At 64.6% G+C, this 10,202-nt stretch overlaps 1 protein-coding gene across 1 annotated transcript; it reads left to right on the plus strand.

Annotated features, from left to right (window-relative positions):
• Positions 1 to 248: 248 nt before the first annotated feature.
• Positions 249 to 9,506, plus strand: CAPN11 (calpain 11). Its single transcript, XM_038176681.2, has 22 exons — positions 249 to 388; positions 1,402 to 1,684; positions 1,894 to 1,963; positions 2,998 to 3,116; positions 3,199 to 3,332; positions 3,419 to 3,587; positions 4,250 to 4,333; positions 4,420 to 4,505; positions 4,623 to 4,697; positions 5,434 to 5,594; positions 5,675 to 5,844; positions 5,958 to 5,969; positions 6,120 to 6,331; positions 6,454 to 6,493; positions 6,616 to 6,681; positions 7,067 to 7,124; positions 7,217 to 7,281; positions 7,840 to 7,908; positions 7,992 to 8,070; positions 8,183 to 8,299; positions 8,402 to 8,460; positions 8,672 to 9,506. Exons 2-22 carry the CDS (start codon positions 1,439 to 1,441, stop codon positions 8,696 to 8,698), a joined length of 2,118 nt encoding a protein of 705 aa, XP_038032609.1. The 5' UTR covers positions 249 to 388; positions 1,402 to 1,438; the 3' UTR covers positions 8,699 to 9,506.
• Positions 9,507 to 10,202: the final 696 nt, after the last annotated feature.

Below are 10,202 nucleotides of genomic sequence, written 5' to 3' on the forward strand. Positions count from 1 at the left end.
CCCCAGCAGCGGGGTGCGTGGTGCTCAGTAGGGTGCCCAACACGCACCCCCGGCTCTCTCCCCACTTGGGGACAAAAATCCTGGCTTCCCGCAGGGCAGGATTAGAGGAGACACCACAAAGCCGCTTAGAGGGCTGCCAAGGTTAGGGCTGAACCGATCCGGGCAGGGCCACCGCCCGCATAGCGCAGCGCTGAGTCACGGAGGGGGGGGACAGGACACGCGTGGGGTGGGTGGGCGAGCGGGGAGCCCGGCCCCGGGGCTGCTCCTTGAACGCCACCTCCCACAGCCACATCCCAGAGCCCTCCCTCCGCCGGGCCGAGCCGGGCAGGGCCGTGCCGAGCCGGGCAGGGCCGGGCAGGGCGGTGGCAGCTTCCGTGGGGGGCGAGCGGTGAGTCCCTGCGTGTCCCCCCCGGCCCCCGTGGGGGGACCCAGCCGTGCGCCTCCGTGCTGCGTCCTCCGGGGGGTGGCAGCGGGGTTTGGGGGCTGTGGTTTTTTTTGGGGGGGTCTCCGGGATTTAGGGGGGGTCTCTGGGGTTTTGGGAGGGTCTCTGGGATTTTTAGGGGGTCTCAGGGATTTTGGGGGGGTCTCCGGGCAGGTGGTGCCCGGCGCTGCCCACCCGGTGCCGTGTCCCGCTCTGGTGGGCAGCCCCGCAGAGCCCCCCGCTTGTGGCCGGGCATTTTGTGGCGTGGAAAGCCAGCCTGGGGCTGGGATCCTCTCCAAGCCGCTGTCTGCATTTCCCTGCTTGGCGTGGGGCCGGCAGCATCCCGGCATCACCCTGGGGAAGCCCCCCGCCCCACATCCCACCGCCCCCACGCCCCCGTCCCACCCGTGGGTCCGCAGCCTTCCTCCCCGCTCTGCGCCTGCGTGACCCCGGCCTGCCGCCCGCCACAGCCTCTGTGGGTATTTGCAGTAACAGGGCTAAGAATAACCCACACCGTGCCCGCGTCCCCAAAGGAAGCTCAGCCTGGAGCGTGAAGGGGCTGAGGCTCACGGTGCCGGTGCTGTCAGCCCCACAGCCTGCACCCCGTCCCGCTGCGCCCCTCCTCGCGTCACCCAGCGCTGAGGAAGGGCCATCCCATCCCGCCTCTTCCTTCCCTCGCCACCCGACATGATGCGGGGCCTCGCGGCTCCCCGAGGCGCTCCTCCCTTCCCCGTCCCGTTGTTGACTCAATGCTCAGGCTCTCCAGGCAGAGGAACAGCCCGGCGGGCGAGGAGGAGCCAGCGTGCGGGATGGGGAAGGTCCCTGCGAGTCCAAAAAGCAGCGCCGGGAGCCAGACGCAAGCTCCTCGAGCCTCCAAGGGAGAGGCTTAAATCACTGGGATGGAGCTTGGGGAGGTGCTCCCGAAGCCAGGTCCTGCTCGTGGGGGCTGCCACGGCCTCACGGTGCCCGTTTCTCCGCAGGGAGCGGAGGCGGAGGTAGCGCAGCCGGTGCCCAGCCATGCTGCCCTTCGGGGGGATCGCCGCCCGGCTGGAGCGGGACCGCCTGCGAGCCGAGGGGGTGGGCCAGCACCACAACGCCGTCAAGTACCTCAACCAGGACTACGAGGCCCTCAAGCAGGGGTGCATCGAGAGCGGGACCCTCTTCAGGGACCCCCAGTTCCCGGCCGGCCCCTCCGCCCTCGGCTTCAAGGAGCTGGGGCCGCACTCCAGCAAGACGCGGGGGGTGGAGTGGAAGCGCCCCTCGGTAAGCTTTGGGCTCGCTGCTCGGCGCGTTGGGCTCCTATTCCCCGCCTGCAGTATCTGCATTGACGCGGTTTGCCAAGCTGCAGCCTGGCTCTGGCCTGCTCCTCGCCGTGCTCGAGTCTCTGGGTGCTTCACCCAAGGAAACAGAGCGGTGCCCAGGAGAGCATCGACCGCGGGGGGCCGCCCTCTGATTCTCTCCTCCTCCTGCAGGAGTTGGTGGGTGACCCTCAGTTCATCGTTGGCGGTGCAACCCGGACGGATATCTGCCAGGGGGCTCTGGGTGAGTGCTGGGGATCTGTCCTTGGGTTTGGGACCGAGGAGCAGTGCCTTTCTGTGAACCATCCCCGTACGCCTTCCCCAGGGGTGTTGCCCAAGCCAAGGGGCTGAGGCAAGGAGCAAAGGGCTGGGAGGGCTGGTAACTGCAATCCTGGGGCTATCAAAACCAGTTCTGGCTGCCTTCAGCAGCATTTTCCTGATCCCGATCAAGCTGAGCACCCTAGCACAGCACTCTGGTTTCAGGACTGACCACACTGAATGCAGCCAGCAATTTGGACAAACCTGCAGCGGTACCTGGAGCGTGTCACAGCCCAGAGCATTTCCGTGTTTCTCAGTCGGTCACTAGGAGGGCAGAGTTTGAAGCTCTGTTTTGTCTAAACACAGCCCCGCACAGGTTACCCAGGCTCAGGGCTGGTGTATGACAGGCTCTAGAGGCGAAAGAGGAAGGGGAAACTGAGGGAAAGAATTTAGAAACGAGTGCTGGCCTCGAGCAGCGCTTGCGGTTAAGAGCTCTTGGAAGGAGAAGTGCGGGGTTATTTCTTGCAGCTCGAAGCCAGGGCACCGGTGCTAAACGTCTCGCTTGGGGAGTGAAAACAGGGAAACTTTTCTTTAAATGCCAAGCAAATTCGCCCTGCAGAGCTCACTGTCCTGAGACATGGAGGGCATCCAGGCAGGTCTAGACAAAGGGCTGCGGGAGGGGCTGTTGGTGCTGACTGTGTTGGTGCTGACACAGGCCGGGGAGGTTTGTTTGGCCAGGGAGGGTTGTTCCCTCTCTGCCTTGAGCTAGCGCTGCTTTCCCAGCACCTGCTGTTACTCCACGTGGGCTAGGAGCGAGGTTCTCTGCCAGAGCTGGCCGTGTGGCAGGGGAACGGGCTGCTGGTGGAGACACCCGAGAGATTGGAGACCCAGACAGCCAGCTGGGGAGCTGGTGCAGGGCGCCCAGAGACCCCACGCGATGTGTGCAGGCTGAATGAGCCGCCTCCACCCCCTGGCGAAGGCTCACGCCGTTTTCCTCGCCGTTTTCCTCTCCTTGCCCAGGCGACTGCTGGCTGCTGGCTGCCATCGGCTCCCTCACGCTCAACGAGGAGCTCCTGCACCGCGTGGTGCCCCACGGGCAGAGCTTCCAGGAGGACTACGCCGGCATCTTCCACTTCCAGGTGGGCTGGGGGCAGGACGGGCGATTTTGGGGCACGCTCAGGGCGCCCCTCCGTCCTGCTCACCCCTGTCTTTTTCCCCCAGATCTGGCAGTTCGGCGAGTGGGTGGATGTGGTGGTGGACGACCTGCTTCCCACCAAGGATGGGGAGCTCCTGTTCGTGCACTCCGCGGAGTGCACTGAGTTTTGGAGCGCTCTGCTGGAGAAAGCCTACGCCAAGTGAGTCCCACGGCAGCGGGCACCGGGGTCGGAGGGGACGTGTCCCCATCGCCTCACATGCCCCCCTCTCGCTGCCCCGCGCTCAGGCTGAACGGCTGCTACGAGGCGCTTTCGGGAGGCAGCACCACCGAGGGCTTCGAGGACTTCACCGGCGGCGTGGCGGAGATGTACGACCTCAAGCGGGCGCCGCGCAACATGGGCCACATCATCCGCAAGGCGCTGGAGAGGGGCTCCCTGCTGGGCTGCTCCATCGACGTAAGGGCTTTCGCTGGGACGCCGGGTGGGAGGTGACTCCTTTCTCCTCCTAGCAGAGCGCCCGTGGGCACGGAGGCTACGCCCTGGTGCCTGGGAACGGTCTCTCTTTATTGGGGTTGGAGATGTCCATCTGCAGCCAGGCTGCTGAGCAAGAGCCTAGAGCTCTGGCCAAGTCTTGGGTCAATATCTGCAGATCACCTGGGGTGGGCTCTGTCATCTGCTCCCTCTCGGCCACAAACAGCACAGAGCATCATCCCCATCACCGCTGACAGCCCTACCCCTTGGATTTGCAACTCATTTCACGTTTCGTTCAGTTTGCAAATCGCCACCGTGGTGCGTTGCGTAACCTCCGCGGAGATTTGTAACCCACAATCTCTGCTCCTAGTGACACTTCTGTGGCTGGGGAAGCACGAAACCTTGTCTTATGCTTTCTGAAGTTTGGGTGGTTTCGTGGTGGGTCTTCAGGGTCCTCCAGCAGAGAAACTGTCTTGAAATCATCCTCGGTCAGCAGCATTTGAGTACAGGGAGCTCCTTCCCTTGGCTGGAGCATTACAAAGCATGGGTCGTTCTCCATGCAGTGTCTCAAACTCCCCTCAAAAAGGGTGGGGATCGACCTGCATGAATTTGATCATATTCACCTGAGCTTCGCATGTTCTTTTCAGATCACGAGTGCCTTTGATATGGAAGCGGTGACCTTCAAGAAGCTGGTGAAGGGCCATGCCTATTCCGTCACAGCCTTCAGAGATGTGAGTTGGCTACGGGAGACCTTAATAGCCCTAAAACGCCGTGCCCAGTGGCACGGGTTTAACTTCTTGCATCTGATGACTGGCAGGTGAACTACCGGGGTCAGCAGGAGCAGCTCATCCGCATCAGGAACCCCTGGGGCCAGGTGGAGTGGACGGGAGCCTGGAGCGATGGGTGAGTCCAGCTGGGAGCGCACACAGCCCTGCGTGGCACCGCTGAGGGGAAGCTCGCAGCACCGAGGTTGCCTCAGTTCGCCTTGAGGAGTCTGATGGTCTGTGCCGATTATTCCAGCTCCCCCGAGTGGGACAACATCGACCCCGGCGACAGGGAAGAGCTGCAGCTGAAGATGGAGGACGGAGAGTTTTGGTGAGTGCCAGAGCTTTGGGCTGCTCTTCCTCGGCATCCAGCTTGGCAACGAGCAGAGGAGCCCAGGAGAGATCTTAGTGCTTCTCCTAAAGCTCGTGACCTGCCTTTGTCATCGGTGTTTCCACTACCAGCAAGCCTGTAACGTTTTCCTACCTGCTCTAGTTAATGATTCCCCTTCCCTCAAGGAAATTAAGCACTAACTAATTCCTAAGAAGTTCAATCATCCCTTATGGCACAGACCCAGCTCTGGGCTTTAAACGAGTTGTGGCTGCTCGGTGTAGGTGATCTTGGCACCCTGTAATTCTCTCCAAACCTTGGCTGTGACTCTTCGAGTGGCCAAAGAGGGAGCCCGAACACTTGGAAATGCAGGGTGAGCAGGAAGGAGTTCCCTGCTTCTTACCAAACCAGGAAAACGAAGGGGTTCCCAGCGAGCAGCAGCTCAGGCAGGTGTTGGAAGCCTGCTGTGGGACTCTGTGCTGTGGGGTGGTTTGGAGGCTCAAAGAGCGAGGTTCATGGGGTGAAGGGCTGCAGGGGTGCCACCCCCAGCACCGACAGCCTGGCTGGTGAGCCTTAGCTCACCACAGGGCACCCAGCGTTCAGCTCACCGCCCTGAGAAGGGCTTTGGGGTGGTTCCCACCGACTTTTTCCACCTGGTAAAGGCAGCCACAGCCGAATCCAGAGCTGCTTGCGTTCCCCAGCCGTGGCCTGGCCTCAGCCCCTGCCTGCTCGCCCGCAGGATGTCTTTCCGGGACTTCATGCGGGAGTTCTCCAGGCTGGAGATCTGCAACCTGACCCCCGACGCCCTCACCAAGGACGAGCTCAGCAGGTGGCACACGCAGGTGTTCGAGGGCACGTGGCGCCGGGGGAGCACTGCTGGGGGCTGCAGGAATCACCCAGGTACCTCACCCCCCGGCAGCTCCATCCTTGGTGGCATCACCGAGCCGGGTATCTCACCCCGATGTCCTCCTTCCTCGCAGCCACCTTCTGGATCAACCCCCAGTTCAAGATCAAGCTGCTGGAGGAGGACGACGACCCCGGGGACGACGAGGTGGCCTGCAGCTTCCTGGTGGCCCTGATGCAGAAGCACCGGCGGCGGGAGCGGCGCCTGGGGGGCGACATGCACACCATCGGCTTCGCGGTCTACGAGGTAACCCCCACCCCGCCGCCACCTCCCCGCACCTCAGGCACCCCTCCTGGCGCCCTGAGAGAGAGGGTGCGGGTCCAGGGGTTCTCATTTTCCACCTTCTCTCCTCCCCGCAGGTTCCTGAGGAGGTACGACCTCGGACACAGCTCTGGGGACCGGGATTGCCACCGGGCTGGCGGCGCTGAAGGGTGCAGGGCGGATTGACGTGGGATGGGGACCCCGCAGGTCCCCATCGTGCAGGGCTGTTGCCCACGAGCGTGTGTGCCCCTCTCCCCCAGGCCCAGGGCAGCCAGAACGTGCACCTGAAGAAGGATTTCTTCCTGCGCAACCAGTCGCGGGCGCGCTCTGAGACCTTCATCAACCTGCGGGAGGTGAGCAACCAGATCCGGCTGCCCCCCGGCGAGTACATCGTGGTGCCCTCCACCTTCGAGCCGCACAAGGAGGCCGACTTCGTGCTGCGGGTCTTCACCGAGAAGCAGTCGGACACGGCGTGAGTCCCCGCTGCAGGGCCTCCTGCCACCTCCCACACCTACGGGACCAGGTGGCCCCGTGCCCCTGAGCCAGACCCCACAGCCCTCCCCTCACTCTTTTTCCCCCCTTTGTGCCCCCCAGGGAGCTGGACGAGGAGATCTCCGCAGATCTGGCCGATGAGGTAGGGGTTGCCGCTCTCCTTCAGCTGGCGCCGAGGCTTTGGGGCCGGGAGCTGTGGGCAGGAGGTGGCCCTGTGGGTTTGGGGTGTTGTGTTTGCTCGCTGAGCTCCCTTTCTGGCTGCAGGAGGAGATCACCGAGGATGACATTGAGGATGGCTTCAAGAACATGTTCCAGCAGCTGGCAGGGGAGGTGGGTATGGCCGTGCCACGCCAAGCTTTGGGAAGCCCCCAGCGGCTCCCTGGGGTGGCGAGGGGACGGGACCCTTGGCCATCAGGCTGCAGAGAGCAGGGGCTTCCTAAAAAAGGGCTCCTGGGGACTCTGGTGATGTCCTGGGGGCTTTTGGTACCACCCACCAAAAAGCAGATGCTGCAGCTCAGCCCAGCTGTCCCCAGGGTGTGCTGGGAGCAAGATTTTGGGGAAGGGGAGGTCAGATGTGGCCCAGGCTCTTCAAACCATGCAGGGCACGTGGTGGTGCCCTGCTGTGCTGTGAAAAAGGCAGGGATGTGCGGGCAGAAATGTGGGAAGGAGCGGGGTGAGGAGCAGGGTGCCGCTAACGCTGCTGCTGCTGCTGCAGGACATGGAAATCAGCGTCTTCGAGCTCAGGACCATCCTGAACAGAGTCATCGCGAGGCGTGAGTGCTGCCCTCCTTCCCCTCTGTTCCCCGGGGCCCCATATTGTGTTCTGATGCACGTATCCCTTCCTCCTCCTCCTCCTCCTCCTCAGACAAAGACCTGAAGACGGACGGGTTCAGCCTGGACTCCTGCCGCAACATGGTCAACCTGATGGATGTATCCTCTTGGCGCCACGGGCAGGGGACAGCTTTCCTGGCAGGCAGCCTGGCGCCTGGGAAACTTCTCCGTGGGAACTGGGGCTGGGCTGCCCGGCCGTGCCAGGGCTGGGAAGCTGGGGAAAGGGGGAAGGGGTCCTCGTGGCCCCACCGAGGGTGCTCCAGGGGTGGCTGCGTGGAGCCACGGGCTCTGAGAAGCGGCTCCGAGCCCTTCCCCAGCCATGTCCTGTGGCATCCCGTTTGCACGCCAGCCTGTTTTTGCCCCGAGCACACACAGCCCCATGCTGTGTGCTCCCTGCAGACAACGTGTAGCCAAATTTCCTGGTGAGTGGCACCACGGCTGGTTTAAGCATCGAGCTTTCCCTTGGGCTGGCGAGCTCTGATTTTGCTTGTGCAGCAGGACGGAGAGGGGAAGGTGGAAAAAAAAGCTGGGCATGGCCTGGCTGAAACGCTTCCTCTCGCCTAAAGAGGCCAGGATCTGCTCGCTTCGCCCTCCCTGTGCCTGCTCTGCTCCTCCACCCCTCTGCTCCCCAGTTTCTCCTTGACCCTGTGCTCCCAGAAGGACGGCAGCGCCCGCCTGGGGCTGGTGGAGTTCCAGATCCTCTGGAACAAGATCCGCAGCTGGCTGGTGAGCGGGGCACCCCTCTGGGGTTTGGGGATGATGTCTGGGGGAGAACCTGCCCTTCACCTCCTCGGCGGTGCCTTTTGCAGACCATCTTCCGCCAGCACGACCTGGATAAGTCGGGCACCATGAGCGCCTACGAGATGCGCATGGCCCTGGAGTCGGCGGGTAGGTTGTGGGGCAGAGAGGGAAGCTGCGGAAACCCTGTCCCTTCAAGTTTTTTGGGGGGCACGGCCCTCCCCAAGCCGCCCCCGGGGGTGCTGAGCGCTCTGCCTCGCAGGCTTCAAGCTGAACAACAAGCTGCACCAGGTGGTGGTGGCCCGCTACGCCGACGCCGAGATGGGGGTGGACTTCGACAACTTCGTCTGCTGCCTGGTCAAGCTGGAGGCCATGTTCAGTGAGTGCCGGCCCGGGGAGGGGACAGCAGGGACAAACAGACACGGGGACGGCTGGTCGGGCGAGGGGACGGGCCGCTCACCTTGCCCCTGTGCCCCTGTAGGGTTCTTCCGCGGCATGGACCCCGAGGGCACGGGCAGCGCCGTGATGAACTTCGCCGAGGTGAGAGGTTGAGGTGGCGGGGGGTGGAGAAAAAAGGGTGACCCCAAAGCGAAAGGGGCACCTGCGGGGCGTGGGGGAAGGCCTTTTGTCCACGGGGATAGGGGAAGGACCCTAAAAGAGCGAGGGCTGGGCCAGGGAGCTGCTGCAGGTGCCGTGCGGGGTGTCGGGGCGGTGCGTGCCGCCCTCTGCTCACCCCATTTCTCCTCCCCAGTGGCTGCTGCTGACGATGTGTGGCTAGGAGCCAGGGTGATGGCCGTGCCTAGGACAGCCCGGCGGGCCAGGCCCCCTCCACGTGCCTCCCTGGGGGTCCCTGCACGCAGGACCAGCTCCTTCCCCTCGCTCCATCCCACGCCGAGCCGCCCGCCCTCTCCCCTCCTCACCTCCCAGCCCAGAACAGGAGGAGGGCGAGCAGCAGGGGGGGGCTGGGGGTCACCGCAGCTGCTCGAGGGGGGGAGAAAGCTGGGGGCAGCTGCCCCCAAGGGAGAGGAGCTGTGGGGAGAGAGGGAGGGCTCGGATCGCCTGCTCTAGGGCATCAGCAGGTCCTGCCTTGCTCGGGCAGGGGCAGCTTGGTCCTGGGAAGCCAGGGCTGCCCTGCCGGGGAAGGCAGGCGGCGGGGAGGAGGAAGCTCTGCGCCCCCTAAAACCCTTCCCTCGCCCCAAAGAACGACCAAAGCGTGGAGCCCCGGCTGCTCAGCCTCCCCCAGCCCGGGCTCCTTTCTGCGTGGCCTTCCCCACCTCCCCCTCGCCCCCTTGCCCTTCGCCCCCCTCACGTAAGCACTGAACTGGGGGCTCCCCCTGCACCGTGGCACGGCACGGGGGGCTCCCCTCACCCCCCACCCCCCGTGGGCACCCTCCTTGCGCTTCTCCGTTCTCCTCCGGGGAGGGGAAAGGGGGTGTCTCCAGCCTGGCGGTGGGCGAGGGCCCACGGGGGGCAGGCAGGCAGCCCCTCCCCAGCGCCTTGCAGCAATAACCACTGCTGCCCCCCCGGCAGCGCCGCTTCCTCGCCCCCCTAACCCTGCTCCGGGTAATAAAACGAGCTCTGTTGGACGGGCGGCTCGGCCTCCTCCTTGCAGGGTGGGGGCATTGGGGAGGCTGCTGGGGGGGGTTTTGGCGTCCTTCGGGGCCCTGGGGGGGCTCGGAGTGTGGGACAGGGGTGTCCCCATCCCCGCGTCCCTCCTCTAGGCCCCCTGCTCCTCATCCTCGGTGGGGCGGGCCACGCACACTGGCCCCATTGTGGGGCTTTGGGGTGCCAGCTGTCCCCATCCGGCAGCCCTTCCCCTCCCTCCCTCCCCGCAGCCACCAGCTGGCAGCTCCTTTCCCTCCCCATTCCCAGCATTTGTGGGGAGGGGGCAGCAGGTGGGGGCCCAGCTGCCAATTAATCCCACAACGGGGCTCATCTCGCCCCCCCCTTGCAATGCAGCCCCTCCCGGGTGCTCGCCCACCCGGGGGTCCCCCTCCAGCTGCCCGTGGCCGTCCCCACCTGTCCCCAGCAGCTGCCCCAGGCTCTGGCACAAGGGCCCTTTGTGCCAGCGGGGGGCTGGAGGGGGGACAAAGCCCCACAAAGCCCCCTTCCCCTCCTCCTGCACCAACACAGCTCCTTGGAGAGCCCGAGGGGCACCCCGGGGAGGGCTGGGGGGTCCCGGGGGCTGAATGCAGCCCGGCAGCTGCTGGGTTCGGCCTTTTTCAGCAGCTGCCGGCAGCACGGGGAATGCTTTTGGGGCCCGGGCACGGTGTGTTACACAA

The sequence above is a fragment of the Anas platyrhynchos genome, chromosome 3, assembly GCF_047663525.1.
Source record: "Anas platyrhynchos isolate ZD024472 breed Pekin duck chromosome 3, IASCAAS_PekinDuck_T2T, whole genome shotgun sequence".
Taxonomy (NCBI): Eukaryota; Metazoa; Chordata; class Aves; order Anseriformes; family Anatidae; genus Anas; species Anas platyrhynchos.

Bases quoted from the DNA above. Each gene is read 5' to 3' on its own strand.
- CAPN11 (XM_038176681.2), top strand. From the start codon at position 1,439: ATGCTGCCCTTCGGGGGGATCGCCGCCCGGCTGGAGCGGGACCGCCTG. The intron at 3,117-3,198 runs GTGGGCTGGGGG...TTTTTCCCCCAG, and splicing joins CCGGCATCTTCCACTTCCAG to ATCTGGCAGTTCGGCGAGTG. The intron at 8,071-8,182 runs GTAGGTTGTGGG...TCTGCCTCGCAG, and splicing joins CATGGCCCTGGAGTCGGCGG to GCTTCAAGCTGAACAACAAG.